General features: G+C 27.4%; 1 protein-coding gene, 1 long non-coding RNA gene and 1 other non-coding gene across 7 annotated transcripts in view; 2 read left to right on the top strand and 1 right to left on the bottom strand.

Moving 5' to 3' along the window:
- The window catches only part of LOC139429584 (uncharacterized), an 83,309-nt gene extending 75,223 nt beyond the window's left edge, over positions 1 to 8,086 (top strand). Inside the window, exon 11 of one of the 2 annotated variants that reach the window (XR_011640140.1) lies at positions 7,896 to 8,086. This is a non-coding gene — a long non-coding RNA (uncharacterized lncRNA). Of the gene's footprint in view, positions 1 to 5,765; positions 6,984 to 7,895 lie in introns of those variants that run through there. The other variant, XR_011640141.1, reaches the window with a different exon arrangement.
- The window catches only part of LOC111420118 (tyrosine-protein phosphatase non-receptor type 13-like), a 118,294-nt gene that overhangs the window by 37,312 nt on the left and 56,157 nt on the right, over positions 1 to 24,825 (bottom strand). For all 4 annotated transcript variants that reach the window (XM_071195462.1, XM_071195461.1, XM_071195463.1 and 1 more), the window contains one exon: positions 17,971 to 18,134. In XM_071195462.1, coding sequence (XP_071051563.1) covers positions 17,971 to 18,133 — 163 coding nt within the window. In that variant the 5' untranslated portion in view covers position 18,134. The remainder of the gene's footprint in view (positions 1 to 17,970; positions 18,135 to 24,825) is intronic.
- Positions 5,631 to 5,701, top strand: TRNAG-GCC (transfer RNA glycine (anticodon GCC)). Its single transcript has one exon. It is a non-coding gene; the product is annotated as a tRNA-Gly (tRNA).

Genomic DNA, 24,825 nt, shown 5'->3' with positions numbered 1-24,825 from the left:
AAAACTACTCGTAGCTGGTTTAGAAATAATTGACGTATTTTATTTTATGCTTTTCTTTCTATATTTTTATTATATTTTTGTTGGAGTTGCTCCCCTTAATCAAATAAACATTATCTGTCAATGCGGAGAATCATCAATTACCAAGTATCTCCATCCAGTTTGGGATTCACCACGGCGAATTTGCTGTGTTCCCAAGTGAACGATCACCCTTGGTTCAATTAGAGAAATTTCTGTTGGACAACGTCGGGTGCAACTAACCCCTTAACTTTAGTCATTAACACCAAGAATGCCTTCGCTTGATTTGAATAACCCCTAATAATTACTTAGGCTTTCTAGATAAGTTCGTTTGTATTCCCCAAACTAATTGTTAATGAAATTTAATTATTACATTACAATTTTGATTTGGAAATTTAATGTTCATTCAAAAATTTCATCAAAACTTAATCATTAAAATCTGAATTTAGAACGGAATTTTATCTTTAATAACAAAACTTCATCGATATTAACAAGGAATTTCATCAAAATCTAATCTTATTGAGTGAACTTCATCAAAATATGAATTTATAACTGAACTTCATCACTAAGAAGAACTAATATAATTTTCTTCTCTAATAAGAACTAAAAAAAAGTCATAAAATTGAATTAAATTGACTAAACTGTTTGAATGTACTGTTATACAGATTATCAGAAGATTTTTGAAAGATGTCCAAAAGATTTATAATGATTTTTATAGTAGTCGAAAAGTGCCTAAACGCTTTTTGGGAAATTATAAACGTTGCCAGAATATTTTTGAAGATATCCAAAAGTGTCCAGAAACTTTCTGGAGAGTTATAAACATTTCCGTACACTTAAGCATTAACATACACTGCGTACGACCTACACGCGACATACACCGAGTACGCCCGAGTAGTCGAATATAACCAAATTTTTTGAATTAGAAAAAATTTTGAAAATTTTTTTAGTTATAAGACTATTCTTTTTTAATATTAATTGATAGAAAATTCAAAAACCTTTGAAACGAACCCAAACTCGACTTATTTATCTCCAACCGTTATTGAGATATCTTAATTTTTAGCAAAAAAAAAAATGGCGATTATTTGACGTTTGACAGTTTATAACCTAACTTTTTTTATTTTTTTAACCCAAATATATCATGTTTGGTATCAAATTAAAGCAATTTTGATTCTTATTAAGATCATTTCAATATTTATAAAAAATCGTTATATTTAATTTTGACATTTGACAGTTTGTAACCTAACTTTTTTATTTTTTAACCTAAATATATCATGTTTGGTATCAAATGAAAGCATTTTTAATTCTTATTAAGATCATTTTAATATTTAGCAAAAAATCGTTATAATTTATTTTGACATTTGAGAGTTTCTAACCTAACTTTTTTATTTTTTAACCCAAATGTATCATGTTTGGCATCACATGAAAACATTTTTGATTCTCATTAAGGTAATTTCCATATTTATCACAAATCGTTACATATAACTTTGACATTTGGCATTTTCTAACCTAACCTTCTTAATTTTTAACCCAAATATAACATATTTGCTGTGAAATGAAAGCATTTTTGACTCCTATAAGATAATTTCTAAATTTATCAAAAAATCGTTATATCCAATTTGGACATTTGACAGTTTTAATCCTAACTTTTTTTATTACAAAAAAGTTTTTTAGTTATAAAGCTGTTCTTTTTTTTAATATTAATGAATAGAAAATTAAAAAACTTTTAAAATGAACCCAAACTCGACTTATTTATCTCCAACCATTATTGAGATATCTTAATTGTTAGCAAAAAAAGATGGCGTTTATTTGACGTTTGACAGTTTATAACCTAACTTTTTTATTTTTTTAACTCAAATATATCATGTTTGATATCAAATTAAAGCATTTTTGATTCTTATTAACATGATTTCATGTTTATCAAAAAATCGTTATATTTAATTTTGACATTTGACAGTTTTATAACCTAACTTTTTATTTTTTAACCAACATATATCGTGTTTGGTATTAAATTAAAGAATTTTTGATTCTTATTAGGATCATTTCAATATTTATCAAAAAATTGTTATATTTAATTGTGACATTTGACAGTTTATAACTTAAATTTGTTATTTTTTAACCTAAACATATCATCTTTGGTATCGAATTAAAGCATTTTTAATTCTTATTAAGATCATTTCAATATTTATCAAAAAATCGCTATATTTAATTTTGACATTTGACAGTTTCTAACCTAACTTTTTTATTTTTTAACTCAAATATATCATGTTTGGTATCAAATGAAAGCGTTTTTGATTCCTATTAAGATAATTCGAATGTTTATCAAAGAATGTTATATTTAATTTTGACATTTGACAATTTCTAACCTAATTTTTTTATTTTTTAACCCAAATATATCATGTTTGGTATCAAATGAAAACATTTTTGATTCTTATTAAGTCCATTTCATATTTATAAAAAAATTGTTATATTTAATTGAGTATCAAATAAAACTAGAACTACCACTAGACCTAGAAGTAGAAACATTGGTGTTGAGTCGTTCGTCTCCTAAGACTTTTTCCAAGCAAAACTACCCAATGCCTGTACTATTAAGCTATGTTACACTTTATGTGAGTATATAGCGAGTTATATGAAATTACCGGTATACGGAAAAAAGAAGATAAAATTAATAAGCACTACAAAAATAATAAAGGACCATGATACTCAGCTCGTATATCACTGTGTAATCAACTAACTTTCAAGATGAATGTGTTCTCATAATACTAAGAAAATTGAATTTTCTCCTCCTTGGCGATGATGTGTTGTAATAATTTCCTTTTTGATTGATGATAACGCACTAAATTTAATAATAAAGTAATTTAATAATTTATTAATTTTCTGTTTACCGCTTAAACAGTTTTAATTCGTTGTAAAATTGTTGGCTTTCAATTTCGATTAGATTCGAATTGGATTTAGATCAATGTTCGGAGTCGCAATTAGTTTCCTCCGGTATAGCACCTCGCGCTTAATTTACGCCTCGCATTTCGAATAAACTAGGTTTCGGGGCACAAACGACGAAGTCTCACGCGCAATAAATCACCAAAGTTTCAGAATTTAATCCCCGATACCCGTAAATTCCTGGCACCACCCGCGCATTGTTAATTTAATTAATATGCAACGCCGCCTGATGGTGGACACCCCTAAACGACGCCGTCAGATTATAATTTGATAACCGTACCCCTAATTCTCGTCATTTCCATATTCAACCAAACAGGCATACACTGAAAAGTTTTTTTTGGAGGTTTATATTTATAAAGATTTTTAAATCTACAAATCAAACTTTAGATGTAGGATGATTACTTTAAAAGACGCCCACGGTTAGGGTGTCTGTCGTAAAGTGTGACGCGTTATTCGCATCGGGGTGTATCATGACTCCACCCTTGGTGGGTGGTGAAATGTATTCGATTTACGCCTCCAGGCGAAGTGGAAAAATCACCCCTACGTAAAATGTTCCTCAACCCTCCGTCAACACCGTGACATGACAACCCAAGAAGTGGTGCTATTAAGAAAATTGTTTAAGGTTTTTTTTATTTCGTAAAAAGTATCAAATGTAAAAATGCCATAAGCAGGGAATAAATTTCTTCCTGAACATGGTGAACTATTACATGATAGAAACGAAGTTGACTTTCCTTATTCAACTTTCCAGGAACTTCACCTCAAAATTAAACTGGAGGTGAATTAAAGAATAAAAAAATGCAAAATATTGTAAATTGATTTGGTTTAATGAAGTTCTATGAAGATAACGATGAAGTTTATTGATGTAATAATAAATTTCTTGATTAAATTTTGAAGTTTTATTGGATCGAATTTTGTGTTTATTCGAAAAAATTAAACTAAAGAAAACTTGTTTAGTTCATTGAAGTTTTTCTTTGTCAGTGATAAAATGCCATCCCAAATTCAAGTTTTCATAAAGTTGATTAAAAAAGTTTACAATTTGATGCAATTTCCTTTAGTTAATTGAAGTTCCTTGATGATATTGGCGAAGTTTTTCTTTATTAATGATAAAATGCCATTTTAAACGCAGTTTTTGATGTAGTTTATTCAATTTAATTAAATTCCGGAGAAGTTTTCTTTGGTTCATTGAAGTTCTTCTGTATTAGTGATAAAATGCCATCCCAAGTTTACGTTTTCATAAAGTTTATTCAAAAAGTTTACATTTTGATGAAGTTTTCTTTAGTTAATTGAAGTTCCTTGATGATATTGACTTCTTTTTTAGTGATATAACGCTATTCTAAATTCAGGTTTTGATGATGTTTATTCATAAAGATTAAATTTCGATGAAGTTTCTTTCGTTCGTGAAAAATCGGCCAATATTTTCTTTGTTTCTTTGTTAGTGATAAAATTCCTTTCTTAATCCATTTTTAATGAAGTTTATTCGATTTAATTAAATTTTATGAAGTTTTTTTTAGTTCTTATTAGAGAAGAAAGTTAGTGATGAAGTTCCGTTATAAATTTACGTTTTGATGAAGTTCACTCAATAAGATTAGATTTTGATGAAGTTCCTTGTTAATATCGATGAAGTTTTGTTGTTAGAGATAAAATTTCGCTCTAAATTTAGATTTTAATGAAGTTGCTTCATTTTAATTAAGTTTTGATGAAGTTTTTTGAATTAACATTAAATTCCCAAATCAAAGTAGTAATTATTACATTACTACTTTGATTCTAGTTCTAGGTTTTGTGTCAATTCTAGTGATAGTGCAATACTAGAACTAACACTAGACGGAGAACTAGAAACATTCGGATTTAGCCACACGTCTCTCAAGACGGCTAAGTCCGAATGATTCTAGTCTAGGTCTTAGGTATTAGTGATAGTGCTAGTGTAAAACTAACACAAACTGCTAAACTAGAACTAACACAAGAACTAGAATCATTCGGGTTTAGCCGTCTTGAGAGACGTGCGGCTAAACCCGAATGATTCTAGTTCTAAGTCTAGTGTTAGTTCTAGTTTTAGTTCAATAAAAATATGGAACATAGTGATATCTTATGTTAACTAGCGCTACCTACCACTGTCACTAGAACTAACATTAGAACAAGAAACATGGTTTCTATGGAAATATATTTTTATATATTGCATTTTAATTTAAGTGATATTCACTGTATATCAACAATACATAACGTTTATTTAAGCTTATGCATATCGGAATAATTGATTATTAAAAACATGCATTATTTATAGTATAAAAAAATCATTATCTGCGGTAGCGCAGCGACACCAAAATGCGTGCCCCTATAAAATATTCCATAAATAATAAAAAAGCGATTTCCGGTTAACATTTTATCGTTAATATTTATAGTTTGCGTTGGCGAAATTGGCGCAAGTTTCTTTAGGGAAACATACCTCTCTAACGGAGGAAGGTAATTTTTAACAATCTATAAAGTGACAATGGAAATTTATTAATTGTTTAAATTTATTTGACTCGTTTAAAGTTGTAAATTGAAAATAATCTGTTTGGGTAAGCGCAGTAAATTCTGTTCCGTGCAGTTATTTTGCGGGAATTAAGACTAACCGTTAAGTGAAATGGGGCGGAAATTTTATCGTTTGCGTTCGTGGAATCTTAATCTTTGGTAATATCTTAAGAGCATCGGTGGTTCAATGGTAGAATGCTCGCCTGCCACGCGGGCGATCCGGGTTCGATTCCCGGCCGATGCAATTTTTAGTTTTTTTTTTTTATAAACATAAATAACCGAAGAGTAAATAATATATGTATATACAGTGTAAGCCAGCTAGATTTACAAGTACAAGTAAGTACAAGGATCAGTACTTTCCTCAGTCATCGCCAACCTCTTCATGATACTTCGAAAGAAAAACGTTAAGAGAAGCCAGACACTAGCCCAAGTCATGGATTCTCTACGTCGATGATATCTTCGTCATTTGGCCTTTTGGAAAAGAAAAGCTCCATGACTTTCAGGAATTCATCCAAAAATCCAGTTCACCACAGAAATATAAGAGAACGAACAGCTTCCATTTCTCGACGTACTCGTAAAGAAATCTACTAACAAGCTCCAACACACAGTCTATAGAAAATCTACGGACACAAACCGATACCTTAACGTCCTTTGTCATCATCACTCTTCATAGATACAGTCAGTTTCCAACTCCCTGATTTCAAAATACATTTGACTAACAGACTGTGAAATGAAAGCAGACTAAACGACTACTCAAGGTATATCCATCCCTATACGAAGAGAAGAGGAGACCCAACGTCGTATTACCCTACATTAGAGGAACGACTGACCGTATAGGAAGGCTTCTACATAAACATGACATCTCCACCACCTACAAAACTAACAAGACCATAGGAGCTTCTCTTAGGAATCCAAAGGATAAAGTGAAACTGGAAAACCTAGGAATTTATTCCATCCCCTACGGCTCATGCGATAAGAACTACGTAGGACAAACCAACAGAAGAATAGCCGCCAGAGTGGAGGAACACAAGCTGAGCATCCTCAAGAAATAACTCATATCTGCTCCCTTCCGCCACCATCTCGACACAGGTCACACCATCAAGTTTGAGGACTCCTTTGATCCACATTGAAGGACCAAACTCATTCGCGAATCCATCGAAATAGCGAAGAACGGTACCCACAAAAAAGATGATGCCCTACACTTATTAGCCACGTGGAAAATATCTCACAATGTAATCTACGAGATTACGACAACTGAATAAGAATCAAAAATGCTTTAATTTGATACCAAACACGATATGTTTACGTTAAAAAATAAGAAAGTTAGGTTAGAAATTGTGAAATGTCAAAATTAAATAGATAAATATTAAAATGATCTTAATAAGAATCAAAAATGCTTTAATTTGACACCAAACATGATATATTTTGGTTAAAAAATAAAAAAGTTAGGTTATAAACTGTCAAATGTCAAAATTAAATATAACGATTTTTTGAGAAATATTGAAATGAACCTAATAAGAAACAAAAATGCTGTCATTTGATACCAAACATGATATATTTTGGTTAAAAAATAAAAAAGTTAGGTTATAAACTGTCAAACGTCAAAATTAAATAACGATTTTTTGATAAATATTGAAATGAACCTAATAAGAATCAAAAATGCTTTCATTTGATACCAAACATGATATATTTTGGTTAAAAAATAAAACAGTTAGGTTAAAAACTGTCAAATGTCAAAATTGAATATAACGATTTTTTAATAAATATTGAATTGATCTTAATAAGCATCAAAAATGCTTTCATTTGATACCAAACATGACATATTTAGGTTAAAAAATAAGAAAGTTAGGTTAAAAACTGTCAAATGTCAAAATTGAATATAACGATTTTTTAATAAATATTGAATTGATCTTAATAAGCATCAAAAATGCTTTCATTTGATACCAAACATGACATATTTAGGTTAAAAAATAAGAAAGTTAGGTTAGAAACTGTCAAATGTCAAAATTAAATATAACGATTTTTTGATAAATATTGAAATGAACCTAATAAGAATCAAAAATGCTTTAATTTGATACCAAACATGATATATTTGGGTTAAAAAATAAAAAAGTTCGGTTAGAAACTGTCAAATGTCAAAATTAAATATAACGATTTTTTGATAAATATTGAAATGATCCTAATAAGAATCAAAAATGCTTTCATTTGATACCAAACATGATATATTTAGATTAAAAAATAAGAAAGTTAGGTTATAAACTGTCAAATGTCAAATAATCGCCATGTTTTTGCTAAAAATTAAGATATCTTAATAACGGTTGAAGATAAATGAGTCGAGTTTGGGTTCATTTTAAAGGTTTTTTAATTTTCTATCCATTAATACAAAAAAAAGACAGCATTATAACTAAAAAAATTTTCTTAATTGATCCTTTTAAAAGGATCTGGCATCTGAGGGAGATCTTGCCGAAACGTGCCCCTTTCCAAAGGAAACCAACAGGAAGAACTGATGAAATCTCGGACCGACCACAATATATATACAGGGTGTGTCAAGTATGAGTAGTAGTATGGAATTTTATTATGGAAAAACCATTATTATATATTATTATAAAAGCTTTTTAAAGCAAATTTAATGAAGATTTACTGTGCCATAAATAATTTCTTATTTTCCATAAACACCGTTGTTATGATTATTTAAATCCAAGTCTGCATGTTTGATTGTTATATAAAGAAATTAAAATTTAAGAAAATCGTATCTCAAGAACGAATTGAGATATCATCATGAAATAAAATGCAATTTAAAGCAAATTTACTTAGTGTTTAATATTTTGCAGATCATTTCTTCAAATCTTCAAATATCGGAGTTATGATTTTTTGATTGCAACCTTGCATAGTTCTAAACATAAATGCTAGGGCAATTAATTTTTACGTATCTCAAAAACTAATTGAGATATCTTTATGAAATAAAAAGCTTTTTAAAGCAAATTTAATGAAGATTTAATGTGCCATAAATAATTTGTTATTTCCCATAAAGCTCGTTGTTATGATTTTTTAAATCCAACTCCCCATGTTTAATTGTTATACAATTGAAAAAGAAATTTAAAAAAATCATATCTCAAGAACAAATTGAGATATCATAATGAAATAAAGAACATTTTAAAGTAAATTTAATGGGGATTTAATGTGCCATAAATAATTTCTTATTTTCCATAAACATCGTTGTTATGACTTTTTAAATCTAACTCTGCATGTTTGATTGTTATACAATGAAATATAAATTTAAGATAATCGTATCTCAAGAACGAATTGAGACATAACGATGAAATAAACAACATTTTAAAGCAAAATTAATACAGATTTAATGTGGAATAAACGAAGTCTTAAATCCCATAAATTTCGTTGATATGATTTTTTAAATTCAACTCTACCCTCTTTTTAATGTATTCTACCATCAATGGATTTGTAAGTTATATTTTGAAATATTGTTACTCATATTCTATTTCAATCTGCGCAATGTATAATCCCATTGAAATCGAGATGAAATCCGTTCAACCAATTTCTGCATAGCATTGTGTGGGAAAATCACCATTTTCCGCATCACCCACTCTAATTTGAAATGTTTTTTGACTGTTTTCGAGAGAAACAACTTAATTTAACAAAACTAAAGCAATAAATTATTGATTTTGAACGTTTAAAACACTAAATTTCCCAATTATAACTTGGTACATTAACCAAATGTTATGGAAACAAAGTGTCCAGACACCCGTCCACCATGCTAATATGAACCAGGAGTAATAATGAACAGGGAACGAGTGCGCGGGCGGAGCTGTCATTTTTGTTCGTTTCCGGTTGGAACGGAAGCCGCGCTCCGCCGGGCCACGGTCGAATTCGATTGACGGCCGCCTGGTGACACTACGACCAAACTAAGAGATTTATGACTATGTATAGCAGTGGTGTTCACTAATTTTTGATCAAGATCGACTTTTTACATAAATGTTTTGCCAAGATCGATCGAAGGGTTTAAAGTAACCATCCTTTTTTTTTGCTCTGAGGCCCAGATATAGATATTTCAGATTCATGATTTTCTTGGCGGTCGACGTTATGGCCACCACTGATTTAGAGCTTATAAATAAAAAATAGTAATAATTGAGTTCAATCTTTTTATGGATCTAGTCTTTATGGTCCATTACTAAGGTTTTATGTATAAAAAATATTTCCCCATCGCTTTTAGTTTTTGAGTTATGATTGAGTTAATTTTCGAAAATTAACAATTTTTATGTTTAATCGATTTAGAGATTATAAATAAAAAATGGTAATAATTGGGTTCAATCTTTTTATGGATCTAGTCTTTATGGTCCATTACTAAGGTTTTATGTATAAAAAGTTTTTCTGCATCGCTTTTAGTTTTTGAGTTAAGATTGAGTTAATTTTCGAAAATCAACAAATTTTATTTTAATCGATTTAGAACTTATAAATAAAAATGGTAATAATTGGGTTCAATCTTTTTATGGATCTAGTCTTTATGGTCCATTACCAAGGTTTTATGTATAAAAAATATTTCCCCATCGCTTTTAGTTTTTGAGTTATGATTGAGTTAATTTTCGAAAATCAACAATTTTTATGTTTAATCGATTTAGAGCTTATGAATAAAAAATAGTAATAATTGGGTTCAATCTTTTTATGGATCTAGTCTTTATGGTCCATTACTAAGGTTTTATGTATAAAAAATATTTCCCCATCGCTTTTAGTTTTTGAGTTAAGATTGAGTTAATTTTCGAAAATCAACAATTTTGATGTTTAATCGATTTAGAGCTTATGAATAAAAAATAGTAATAATTGGGTTCAATCTTATTATGGATCTAGTCTTTATGGTCCATTACTAAGATTTTATATATAAAAAGTTTTTCTCTATCGCTTTTAGTTTTTGAGTTATGATTGAGTTAATTTTGGAAAATCAACAATTTTTATGTTTAATCGATTTAGAGCTTATGAATAAAAAATAGTAATAATTGGGTTCAATCTTATTATGGATTTAGTCTTTATGGCCCATTACTAAGGTTTTATGTATAAAAAATATTTCCCCATCGCTTTTAGCTTTTGAGTTATGATTGAGTTAATTTTCGAAAATCAACAATTTTTATGTTTAATCGATTTAGAGCTTATAAATAAAAATGGTAATAATTGGGTTCAATCTTTTTATGGATCTAGTCTTTATGGTCCATTACTAAGGTTTTATGTATAAAAAGTTTTTCTCCATCGCTTTTAGTTTTTGAGTTATGATTGAGTTAATTTTCGAAAATCAACAATTTTTATGTTTAATCGATTTAGAGCTTATAAATAAAAAATGGTAATAATTGGGTTCAATCTGTTTATGGATCTAGTCTTTATGGCCCATTACTAAGGTTTTATGTATAAAAAATATTTCCCCATCGCTTTTAGTTTTTGAGTTATGATTGAGTTAATTTTCGAAAATCAACAATTTTTATGTTTAATCGATTTAGAGCTTATGAATAAAAAATAGTAATAATTGGGTTCAATCTTATTATGGATTTAGTCTTTATGGTCCATTACTAAGGTTTTATGTATAAAAAATATTTCCCCATCGCTTTTAGTTTTTGAGTTATGATTGAGTTAATTTTCGAAAATCAACAATTTTGATGTTTAATCGATTTAGAGCTTATAAATAAAAAATGGTAATAATTGGGTTCAATCTTGTTATGGATTTAGTCTTTATGGCCCATTACTAAGGTTTTATGTATAAAAAATATTTCCCCATCGCTTTTAGTTTTTGAGTTATGATTGAGTTAATTTTCGAAAATCAACAATTTTGATGTTTAATCGATTTAGAGCTTATAAATAAAAAATGGTAATAATTGGGTTCAATCTGTTTATGGATCTAGTCTTTATGGTCCATTACTAAGGTTTTATGTATAAAAAGTTTTTCTCCATCGCTTTTAGTTTTTGAGTTATGATTGAGTTAATTTTCGAAAATCAACAATTTTTATGTTTAATCGATTTAGAGCTTATGAATAAAAAATAGTAATAATTGGGTTCAATCTTATTATGGATTTAGTCTTTATGGCCCATTACTAAGGTTTTATGTATAAAAAATATTTCCCCATCGCTTTTAGTTTTTGAGTTATGATTGAGTTAATTTTAGAAAATCAACAATTTTGATGTTTAATCGATTTAGAGCTTATAAATAAAAAATGGTAATAATTGGGTTCAATCTGTTTATGGATCTAGTCTTTATGGCCCATTACTAAGGTTTTATGTATAAAAAATATTTCCCCATCGCTTTTAGTTTTTGAGTTATGATTGAGTTAATTTTCGAAAATTAACAATTTTTATGTTTAATCGATTTAGAGCTTATAAATAAAAAATGGTAATAATTGGGTTCAATCTGTTTATGGATCTAGTCTTTATGGTCCATTACTAAGGTTTTATATATAAAAAGTTTTTCTCCATCGCTTTTAGTTTTTGAGTTATGATTGAGTTAATTTTAGAAAATAAACAATTTTGATGTTTAATCGATTTAGAGCTTATAAATAAAAAATGGTAATAATTGGGTTCAATCTGTTTATGGATCTAGTCTTTATGGCCCATTACTAAGGTTTTATGTATAAAAAATATTTCCCCATCGCTTTTAGTTTTTGAGTTATGATTGAGTTAATTTTCGAAAATCAACAATTTTGATGTTTAATCGATTTAGAGCTTATAAATAAAAATGGTAATAATTGGGTTCAATCTTTTTATGGATCTAGTCTTTATGGTCCATTACTAAGGTTTTATGTATAAAAAGTTTTTCTCCATCGCTTTTAGTTTTTGAGTTATGATTGAGTTAATTTTCGAAAATCAACAATTTTGATGTTTAATCGATTTAGAGCTTATAAATAAAAAATGGTAATAATTGGGTTCAATCTGTTTATGGATCTAGTCTTTATGGCCCATTACTAAGGTTTTATGTATAAAAAATATTTCCCCATCGCTTTTAGTTTTTGAGTTATGATTGAGTTAATTTTCGAAAATCAACAATTTTGATGTTTAATCGATTTAGAGCTTATGAATAAAAAATAGTAATAATTGGGTTCAATCTTATTATGGATCTAGTCTTTATGGTCCATTACTAAGGTTTTATATATAAAAAGTTTTTCTCCATCGCTTTTAGTTTTTGAGTTATGATTGAGTTAATTTTGGAAAATCAACAATTTTTATGTTTAATCGATTTAGAGCTTATGAATAAAAAATAGTAATAATTGGGTTCAATCTTATTATGGATTTAGTCTTTATGGCCCATTACTAAGGTTTTATGTATAAAAAATATTTCCCCATCGCTTTTAGTTTTTGAGTTATGATTGAGTTAATTTTCGAAAATCAACAATTTTGATGTTTAATCGATTTAGAGCTTATAAATAAAAAATGGTAATAATTGGGTTCAATCTTGTTATGGATTTAGTCTTTATGGCCCATTACTAAGGTTTTATGTATAAAAAATATTTCCCCATCGCTTTTAGTTTTTGAGTTATGATTGAGTTAATTTTCGAAAATCAACAATTTTGATGTTTAATCGATTTAGAGCTTATAAATAAAAAATGGTAATAATTGGGTTCAATCTTGTTATGGATTTAGTCTTTATGGCCCATTACTAAGGTTTTATGTATAAAAAATATTTCCCCATCGCTTTTAGTTTTTGAGTTATGATTGAGTTAATTTTCGAAAATCAACAATTTTGATGTTTAATCGATTTAGAGCTTATAAATAAAAAATGGTAATAATTGGGTTCAATCTTGTTATGGATTTAGTCTTTATGGCCCATTACTAAGGTTTTATGTATAAAAAATATTTCCCCATCGCTTTTAGTTTTTGAGTTATGATTGAGTTAATTTTCGAAAATCAACAATTTTGATGTTTAATCGATTTAGAGCTTATAAATAAAAAATGGTAATAATTGGGTTCAATCTGTTTATGGATCTAGTCTTTATGGTCCATTACTAAGGTTTTATGTATAAAAAGTTTTTCTCCATCGCTTTTAGTTTTTGAGTTATGATTGAGTTAATTTTCGAAAATCAACAATTTTGATGTTTAATCGATTTAGAGCTTATAAATAAAAATGGTAATAATTGGGTTCAATCTTTTTATGGATCTAGTCTTTATGGCCCATTACTAAGGTTTTATGTATAAAAAATATTTCCCCATCGCTTTTAGTTTTTGAGTTATGATTGAGTTAATTTTCGAAAATCAACAATTTTGATGTTTAATCGATTTAGAGCTTATAAATAAAAATGGTAATAATTGGGTTCAATCTTTTTATGGATCTAGTCTTTATGGCCCATTACTAAGGTTTTATGTATAAAAAATATTTCCCCATCGCTTTTAGTTTTTGAGTTATGATTGAGTTAATTTTCGAAAATCAACAATTTTGATGTTTAATCGATTTAGAGCTTATAAATAAAAAATGGTAATAATTGGGTTCAATCTGTTTATGGATCTAGTCTTTATGGTCCATTACTAAGGTTTTATGTATAAAAAGTTTTTCTCCATCGCTTTTAGTTTTTGAGTTATGATTGAGTTAATTTTCGAAAATCAACAATTTTGATGTTTAATCGATTTAGAGCTTATAAATAAAAATGGTAATAATTGGGTTCAATCTTTTTATGGATCTAGTCTTTATGGCCCATTACTAAGGTTTTATGTATAAAAAATATTTCCCCATCGCTTTTAGTTTTTGAGTTATGATTGAGTTAATTTTCGAAAATCAACAATTTTTATGTTTAATCGATTTAGAGCTTATAAATAAAAAATAGTAATAATTGGGTTCAATTTTGTTATGGATTTAGTCTTTATGGCCTATTACTAAGGTTTTATGTATAAAAAGTATTTCCCATCGCTTTTAGTTTTTGAGTTATGATTGAGTTAATTTTCGAAAATCAACAATTTTTATGTTTAATCGATTTAGAGCTTATAAATAAAAAATGGTAATAATTGGGTTCAATCTTTTTATGGATCTAGTCTTTATGGTCCATTACCAAGGTTTTATGTATTTAAAATATTTCTCCATCGCTTTTAGTTTTTGAGTTATGATTGAGTTAATTTTCGAAAATTAACAATTTTGATGTTTAATCGATTTAGAGCTTTTAAATAGAAAATGGTAATAATTGGGTTCAATCTGTTTATGGATCTAGTCTTTATGGCCCATTACTAAGGTTTTATGTATAAAAAATATTTCCCCATCGCTTTTAGTTTTTGAGTTATGATTGAGTTAATTTTCGAAAATTAACAATTTTTATGTTTAATCGATTTAGAGCTTATAAATAAAAAATGGTAATAATTGGGTTCAATCTGTTTATGGATCTAGTCTTTATGGTCCATTACTAAGGTTTTATGTATAAAAAGTTTTTCTCCATCGCTTTTAGTTTTTGAGTTATGATTGAGTTAATTTTCGAAAATCAACAATTTTGATGTTTAATCGATTTAGAGCTTATAAATAAAAATGGTAATAATTGGGTTCAATCTTTTTATGGATCTAGTCTTTATGGCCCATTACTAAGGTTTTATGTATAAAAAATATTTCCCCATCGCTTTTAGTTTTTGAGTTATGATTGAGTTAATTTTCGAAAATCAACAATTTTGATGTTTAATCGATTTAGAGCTTATAAATAAAAATGGTAATAATTGGGTTCAATCTTTTTATGGATCTAGTCTTTATGGCCCATTACTAAGGTTTTATGTATAAAAAATATTTCCCCATCGCTTTTAGTTTTTGAGTTATGATTGAGTTAATTTTCGAAAATCAACAATTTTGATGTTTAATCGATTTAGAGCTTATAAATAAAAAATGGTAATAATTGGGTTCAATCTGTTTATGGATCTAGTCTTTATGGTCCATTACTAAGGTTTTATGTATAAAAAGTTTTTCTCCATCGCTTTTAGTTTTTGAGTTATGATTGAGTTAATTTTCGAAAATCAACAATTTTGATGTTTAATCGATTTAGAGCTTATAAATAAAAATGGTAATAATTGGGTTCAATCTTTTTATGGATCTAGTCTTTATGGCCCATTACTAAGGTTTTATGTATAAAAAATATTTCCCCATCGCTTTTAGTTTTTGAGTTATGATTGAGTTAATTTTCGAAAATCAACAATTTTTATGTTTAATCGATTTAGAGCTTATAAATAAAAAATAGTAATAATTGGGTTCAATTTTGTTATGGATTTAGTCTTTATGGCCTATTACTAAGGTTTTATGTATAAAAAGTATTTCCCATCGCTTTTAGTTTTTGAGTTATGATTGAGTTAATTTTCGAAAATCAACAATTTTTATGTTTAATCGATTTAGAGCTTATAAATAAAAAATGGTAATAATTGGGTTCAATCTTTTTATGGATCTAGTCTTTATGGTCCATTACCAAGGTTTTATGTATTTAAAATATTTCTCCATCGCTTTTAGTTTTTGAGTTATGATTGAGTTAATTTTCGAAAATTAACAATTTTGATGTTTAATCGATTTAGAGCTTTTAAATAGAAAATGGTAATAATTGGGTTCAATCTGTTTATGGATCTAGTCTTTATGGCCCATTACTAAGGTTTTATGTATAAAAAATATTTCCCCATCGCTTTTAGTTTTTGAGTTATGATTGAGTTAATTTTCGAAAATCAACAATTTTGATGTTTAATCGATTTAGAGCTTATAAATAAAAAATGGTAATAATTGGGTTCAATCTGTTTATGGATCTAGTCTTTATGGTCCATTACTAAGGTTTTATGTATAAAAAGTTTTTCTCCATCGCTTTTAGTTTTTGAGTTATGATTGAGTTAATTTTCGAAAATCAACAATTTTGATGTTTAATCGATTTAGAGCTTATAAATAAAAATGGTAATAATTGGGTTCAATCTTTTTATGGATCTAGTCTTTATGGCCCATTACTAAGGTTTTATGTATAAAAAATATTTCCCCATCGCTTTTAGTTTTTGAGTTATGATTGAGTTAATTTTCGAAAATCAACAATTTTTATGTTTAATCGATTTAGAGCTTATAAATAAAAAATAGTAATAATTGGGTTCAATTTTGTTATGGATTTAGTCTTTATGGCCTATTACTAAGGTTTTATGTATAAAAAGTATTTCCCATCGCTTTTAGTTTTTGAGTTATGATTGAGTTAATTTTCGAAAATCAACAATTTTTATGTTTAATCGATTTAGAGCTTATAAATAAAAAATGGTAATAATTGGGTTCAATCTTTTTATGGATCTAGTCTTTATGGTCCATTACCAAGGTTTTATGTATTTAAAATATTTCTCCATCGCTTTTAGTTTTTGAGTTATGATTGAGTTAATTTTCGAAAATTAACAATTTTGATGTTTAATCGATTTAGAGCTTTTAAATAGAAAATGGTAATAATTGGGTTCAATCTGTTTATGGATCTAGTCTTTATGGCCCATTACTAAGGTTTTATGTATAAAAAATATTTCCCCATCGCTTTTAGTTTTTGAGTTATGATTGAGTTAATTTTCGAAAATTAACAATTTTTATGTTTAATCGATTTAGAGCTTATAAATAAAAAATGGTAATAATTGGGTTCAATCTGTTTATGGATCTAGTCTTTATGGTCCATTACTAAGGTTTTATGTATAAAAAGTTTTTCTCCATCGCTTTTAGTTTTTGAGTTATGATTGAGTTAATTTTCGAAAATCAACAACTTTGATGTTTAATCGATTTAGAGCTTATAAATAAAAAATGGTAATAATTGGGTTCAATCTGTTTATGGATCTAGTCTTTATGGCCCATTACTAAGGTTTTATGTATAAAAAATATTTCCCCATCGCTTTTAGTTTTTGAGTTATGATTGAGTTAATTTTCGAAAATTAACAATTTTTATGTTTAATCGATTTAGAGCTTATAAATAAAAAATGGTAATAATTGGGTTCAATCTGTTTATGGATCTAGTCTTTATGGCCCATTACTAAGGTTTTATGTATAAAAAATATTTCCCCATCGCTTTTAGTTTTTGAGTTATAATTGAGTTAATTTTCGAAAATCAACAATTTTTTTGATGTTTAATCGATTTAGAGCAGTGGTGTCCACTAATTTTTGATCAAAATCGACTTTTTTAGAAATGTCTTGCCAAGATCGACCGAAGGGTTTCTTTTTTTTTTGTTCTGAGGCCCAGATATAAATATTTCAGATTCATGATTTTCTTGGCGATCGATTCAAAACTGCTTTGCGATCGACGTTATGGACACCACTGATGTATAGAATCTATATCTCAAAAAATTATTCTCAAAGCGAATTTTTGTGATTTTTTTGCTGTTTGTAAAGTCGACATGAAATAGAAAATAGTTTTTAAGAAAACTTTAAAAAACTTTTCGTTGGAACCATTTTTCATAACAAGAAAAGTCGCTCAGTTGAGTAAGTTTAAACTTGTTCTTTTCTCGAATTGAATTGAATTCAATTCAATTCAACAATCTTGTTTACAACTACAACAATTTTTTTTGAACAAAATATAAATAAACACTTACCAGAAAGAAATAAATCCTGTAAAGCTTGCACAGCTTGACAAAGAATTGCCCATGCTTCCGGTTCCGTAAGTCCCGAAGGTCTCGCAGTTAAAAGATCCCCCAGACAAGGAACACTGTGCACTTGTTGCCTTCGATCCAAATGGTGGCCAAGTCTACGGGGCATCCTTAAAAGAACAAAAAAATTTTGTATAAACTAAATAAATCACCTGGTTTGGGGCTAACTTTAATTGGGTAAACCTTTTTCTCTAAAGACTTTGGTCATTTATCTTAATCGCTGTAAAGTTTTTCCCTCACACAGCAACCCCCGTGGGGTTTTAAGGGATGGAGTGAAAAATGAACGAAAATATTAATTGGCGAGTACTCGAGTTGACCCCGAAACGCACTCGATTCGCTTAATTATAAATTAATTAGCTGTCAGCGTCAGATGACACCGTGACTCCCCTTTTCACAATCGATTGACTAAATGGAACCATTAGAGATCCTTTACGCTTTATAACGACGAAAAGGGTTCAACCTCTTTTATCTTTTCGCACTATTCGGAGAAATCAAATAAGAATATTTCTTAAAAATCATTTCAACGCAGAATAAAAATCTTTAAAACGGAATTCTAAAAGAGGTGATAAGATTGGAAACGAGGTTTAAATTTCAAACGACGTCTATGTTTAACTTTATAAAGAGGCGAAGAGAAAAGTTTGGGGTGAATATTTAGAGGGTTGAAAAGTTTGCGTCCTCAAGAGTTGCAAAAGACCTGTTGACATCGTTATTTCGGAGTTAAATTTTGGAGCTAATAGGTTTTGAATTTACTTTGTTCAAGTAATGAATAAAAATGGACATAAAAAATAGCGATTATTTTTTATATAAAACTTATTTCCAACTCGAAATAACTCGAGAGGATGAAAGTTTTTATTTGGAAAACGATTTTAACGAGGTGAACGTCTCAAACAACGAGAACTTTCAACTTACCACCCTACAAAACCGACCTAACCCGTCATTTTCGACGAGAAAAAAGCAGTTTTATTTTAAATTCATAGGAATCTTTTGTGCTTCTGCCTCTTAAAAGTTTTGAGAAGTGGTCAAATCTCATCCATTGTTAAGATTTGTGACAAAAAGTGTTTGTTTTATATAATTATTTCCCTTATGAGATAATATTAAGTTAAAATCATTAATCTTCATTCAAAAACCTTTCATTTGATACCAAACACGACATATTTTCGTTAAAAAAATAAAAACCGGACATATCGGATAATTCGTTATATCCGATTTTGGACATTGTTTATTTTTTTGAATAAAGTCATCGAGATTAGGTTCATTTTAAAGCAGATTTAATGTTGATTATGAATCATTAAGGGAATTAATTAAAAAAATATATTTTGATGAATTAATAAATTAGAAATTGAAAAACTTTGAAAAATTTTAAGTTTAAATTATTAATCTTCATTCAAAAACCTTTCATTTGATACCAAACACGACATATTTTCGTTAAAAAAATAAAAAACGGAAGTATCGGATAATTCGTTATATCCGATTTTGGACATTGCTTATTTTTTTAAATAAACTCATCGAGTTTAGATTCATTTTAAAGCATATTTAATGTTGATTATGAATCATTAAGGAAATTAATTAAAAAAATATATTTTGATGAATTAATTAATCAGAAATTGAAAAACTGAAAAATTTTAAGTTTAAATTATTAATCTTCATTCAAAAATCTTTCATTTGATACCAAACACGACATATTTTCGCTAAAAAAATAAAAAACGGATATATCGGATAATTCGTTATATCCGATTTCAGACATTGCTTATTTTTTTGAATAAAGTCATCGAGTTTGGGTTCATTTTAAAGCATATTTAATGTTGATTATGAATCATTAAGGGGATTAATTAAAAAAATATATTTTGATGGATTAATTAATCAGAAATTGAAAAACTTTGAAAAATTTTAAGTTTAAATTATTAATCTTCATTCAAAAACCTTTCATTTGATACCAAACACGACATATTTTCGTTAAAAAAATAAAAAAACGAATATATCGGATAATTCGTTATATCCGATTTTGGATTTTGCGTATTTTTTTAAATAAATCCATCGAGTTTGGGTTCATTTTAAAGCATATTTAATGTTGATTATGAATTATTAACGGAATAATTGAAAAAAATATATTCTGATAACTTAATTAATCAAAAATTGAAACACTTAGAAAAAAATTAAGGTTAAATTAAGTTTAAATTATTAATCTGCATTGATAAACCTTTTATTTGATACCAAACACGACATATTTTCGCTAAAAAAATAAAAAACGGATATATCGGATAATTCGTTATATCCGATTCTGAACTTTGCTTATTTTTGAAAATAAATCCATTGAGTTTGGGTTCATTTTAAAGCATTTTTAATGTAGATTATAAATTATTAAGAGAATTAATTAAAAAAAATATTTTGATAAATTAATTAATTAGAAATTAAAATACCTTGAAAAATTGTAAGGTCAAATTAACTTACAATTGTTAATTTTCATTCAAAAACCTTTCATTTAATACCAAACACGACATATTTTCGCTAAAAAAATAAAAAACGGATATATCGGATAATTCGTTATACCCGATTTTGGATTTTGCTTATTTTTGAAAATAAATCTATTGAGTTTGGGTTCATTTTAAAGCATTTTTAATGTAGATTATAAATTATTAAGAGAATTAATTAAAAAAAATATTTTGATAAATTAATTAATTAGAAATTAAAATACCTTGAAAAATTGTAAGGTCAAATTAACTTAAAATTGTTAATTTTCATTCAAAAACCTTTCATTTAATACCAAACACGACATATTTTCGCTAAAAAAATTAAAAACGGTATATCGGATAATTCGTTATATCCGATATTGGATTTTGGGTATTTTTTTAAATAAATTCACCGAGTTTGGATTCATTTTAAAGCATATTTAATGTTGATTATGAATTATTAACGGAATTAATTAAAAAAATATATTCTGATAACTTAATTAATAAAAATTGAAACACTTAGAAAAAAATTAAGGTTAAATTAAGTTTAAATTATTAATCTTCATTCAAAAACCTTTCATTTGATACCAAACATGACATAGTTTCGCTAAAAAATAACAAACGGATATATCGGATAATTCGTTATATCCGATTTTGAACTTTGCTTATTTTTGAAAATAATTCTATTGAGTTTGGGTTCATTTTAAAGCATTTTTAATGTAGATTATAAATTATTAAGAGAATTCATTAAAAAAAAATATTTTGATAAATTAATTAATCAGAAATTAAAATACCTCGAAACATTTTAAGGTTAAATTAAGTTAAAATCATTAATCTTCATTCAAAAACCTTTCATTTGATACCAAACACGACGTATTTTCGTTAAAAAACAAAAACCGGATATATCGGATAATTCGTTATATCCGATTTTGAACTTTGCTTATTTTTGAAAATAAACCCATCGTGCTTGGGTTTATTTTAAAGCATTTTAGACGTAGATTATGCATTATTAAGAGAATTGATCAAACAAATGTGAATAATTAATTAAAAATCGAAAAACTTTGAACAAATTTAAGGTTAAATTAAGTTAAAATTATTAATCTTCATTCAAAAACCTTTCATTTAATACCAAACACGACGTATTTTTGTTAAAAAAATAAAAACCGGATATATCGATAATTCGTTATATCCGATTTTGGACTTTGCTAATTTTTGAAAATAAATCCATCGTGTTTGGGTTCATTTTAGAACATTTTAGACGTAGATTATGCATCATTAAGTGAATTAATTTAAAAAAAAATATGATAAATTAATTAATCAAAAATTGAAAAACCTTGAAAAATGTTGGTTAAATTAAGTTTAAATTATTAATGTTCATTCAAAAACCTTTCATTTGATACCAAACACGACATATTTTCACTAAAAAAATAAAAAACGGATATATCGGATAATTCGTTATAACCGATATTGTATTATGCTTATTTTTTGAAATAAAGCCATCGAGTTTGGTTTCATTTTAAAGCATATTTAATGGTGATTATGAATTATTAAAGGAATTAATTAAAAAAATGTATTTCGATAACTTAATTAATCAAAAATTGAAACACTTAGAAAAAAATTACGGTTAAATTAAGTCAAAATTATAAAACTTGATTCAAAAACCTTTCATTTGATACCAAACACGACGTATTTTCGTTAAAAAAATAAAAACCGGATATATCGGATAATTTGTTATATCCGATTTTGGATTTTGCTTATTTTTGAAGATAAACCCATCGTGTTTGGGTTCATTTTAAAGCTTTTTAGACGTAGATTTTGCATTAAGAGTTAATCAAAAAAATATGATTAATTAATCAAAAATCGAAAAATCTTGAACAAAGTTAAGGTTAAATTAAATTAAAATCATAAAAATATATTCTGATAACTTAATTAATCAGAAATAGAAATACTTAGAAAAAAATTAAGGTTAAATGAAGTCAAAATTAATAGTCTTCATTCAAATACCTTTCATTTGATACCAAACACGACGTATTTTCGTTAAAAAACCCGGATGTATCGGATAATTCGTTATATCCGATTTTGAATTTTGCTTATTTTTGGAAATAAACCCATCGTGTTTGGGTTCATTTTAAAGCATTTTAGACGTAGATTATGCATTATTAAAGAGAATTAATCAAAAATCCAAATACCTTGAACAAATTTATGGTTAAATTAAGTTAAAATCATTAATCTTCATTCAAAAACCTTTCATTTGATACCAAACACGACGTATTTTAGTTAAAAAAACAAAAACCGGATATATCGGATAATTCGTTATATCCGATTTTGGATTTTGCTTATTTTTGAAAATAAACCCATCGTGTTTGGGTTCATTTTAAAGCATATTAAACGTAGATTATGCATTATTAAGAGAATGAATTAAAGAAAAATATTTTGATAACGTAATTAATCAAAAATTGGAAAATCTTGAAAAAATTTAATGTTAAAATAAGTTAAAATTATCAATATTGATTCAAAAACCTCTCATTTGATATCAAACATGACCTATTTTCGTTAAAAATATAAAAACCGGATATATCGGATAATTCGTTATATCCGATTTTGAACTTTGCTTATTTTTGAAAATAAACCCATCGTGTTTGGGTTCATTTTAAAGCATTTTAGACGTAGATTATGTATCATTAAGAGAATTAATTAAAAAAAAATATTGTGATAAATTAATTAATCAAAAATTGAAAAAATTTAAGGTTAAGTTAAATCAAAATTATTAATTTTCATTTGACCAACCACGACGTATTTTCGTTAAAAAAACAAAAACCGGATAATTCGTTATATCCGATTTTGAACTTTGCTTGTTTTTGAAAATAAACCCATCGTGTTTGGATTCATTTCAAAGCATTTTTAACGTTGATTATGAATTGTTAAATAATAAAATAGATTTATAAATAAAATTTTTTAGTTCTACAAAGATCAATAAACATACTTTAATTTTAATCTTAAACAATAAAATGTAATTAACACAGATAATTAATGTTGGAACCCTATACACTAAGCAACAATACCCGATTTAACCCCTTTTGTAGAATGTTAACTATTGACACCGTTGATTAATTTGAAATTGATTCACCTTGATTAATTAATCAGATTAAATCGAATTTTTGATTCAACTTGATAAATTTAATCCAATTATATCCAGACAAGTTGATCGCTCGATTCGAAAACAATTTTTGAGAATAATTACCTAATAATTCTAAACATTACGTTAGCGTCCAACCAGTTTTATTTATAAATACTTCACTAACAGACCTTTGTTTAAACCAACTAAACAAAGCATGATTAATATTCGTAGAATGTTCCAATCAGCTAAATATACCCAATGTACGCGGTACTAATCGTAAAATTTCATGTGAATATATCAATCAAAACGAGTAATAGCATTTGGATGACGAAAATGGCACGAAATTTTTATAAAAAAAATCAATAAAATGGAGCATAAAAAAAATTAAAAAAAAAAACAATTATGTTTTAAATAAATCTAATCAAAACGAATTTCAAGAACGAATTTTGGAACGAATTTCGTGGATGAATTTCTCGTTTCCTCGGTTTGATGGAAATCTAAGAGACAATTTTCGTTCGTCCCGGTGAATGGTTATTGTCTTGGAAAACCGTTTTATAGAAATCCGAGGGTCTTTCAACAGGGAGCAAGCTCGTTAGGTTAGAGATCATCCAACGATCTCTTCTTCGCTTAGTTCTCCTAGTTCATCTCAGAATGAACTCCAGCTGGGTGCCATTAGATGAAACTTCCTTTTCAACTAAAAAGAATGAGACGCTCTTTTCGTTATTATAATTTCGATTGAAAACGATATTTTCAAAAGAATTTAAAAACAAATACGAAGAGTTCATTATTTTGACTGTTTCTAGTTTTAAGTGTAGAGTTAGTGTTAGTTCTAGTGAAAGTGTTAATTTTGGTTTTTGTTGTTATTCAGCGCAAACATTCTAGTTTAGACGTGTCTCTTTTAAGATGACTAAACCCGATACTTTCTAATTCTAGATTTAGTGTTAGTTCTAGTTTTGCACTATCACTAGAACTAACACAAGACCTAGAACTAGAATCATTCGGGTTTAGCCGTCTTGAGACGTGCGGCTAAACCCGAATGATTCTAGTACTAGGTCTTGTGTTAGTTCTAGTGGTAGGTAGCGCTAGTTCTATAATTTTATTATTAAATTCGTAATCTTTATAAAACAACCTTTAAAATGAGTCCATACATGACGCACTTACCTCAAAAAACAAAAAAGTTAGAATAAAAAACATTTAACCCGAAGTTAGCAACGATGAAGATAGCAATTTAATTTT

The sequence above is a fragment of the Onthophagus taurus genome, chromosome 3, assembly GCF_036711975.1.
Source record: "Onthophagus taurus isolate NC chromosome 3, IU_Otau_3.0, whole genome shotgun sequence".
Lineage (NCBI taxonomy): Eukaryota > Metazoa > Arthropoda > Insecta > Coleoptera > Scarabaeidae > Onthophagus > Onthophagus taurus.
The sequence above is the reverse complement of the archived record's forward strand: the minus strand, read 5'-3'. Positions and strand labels throughout refer to the sequence as shown.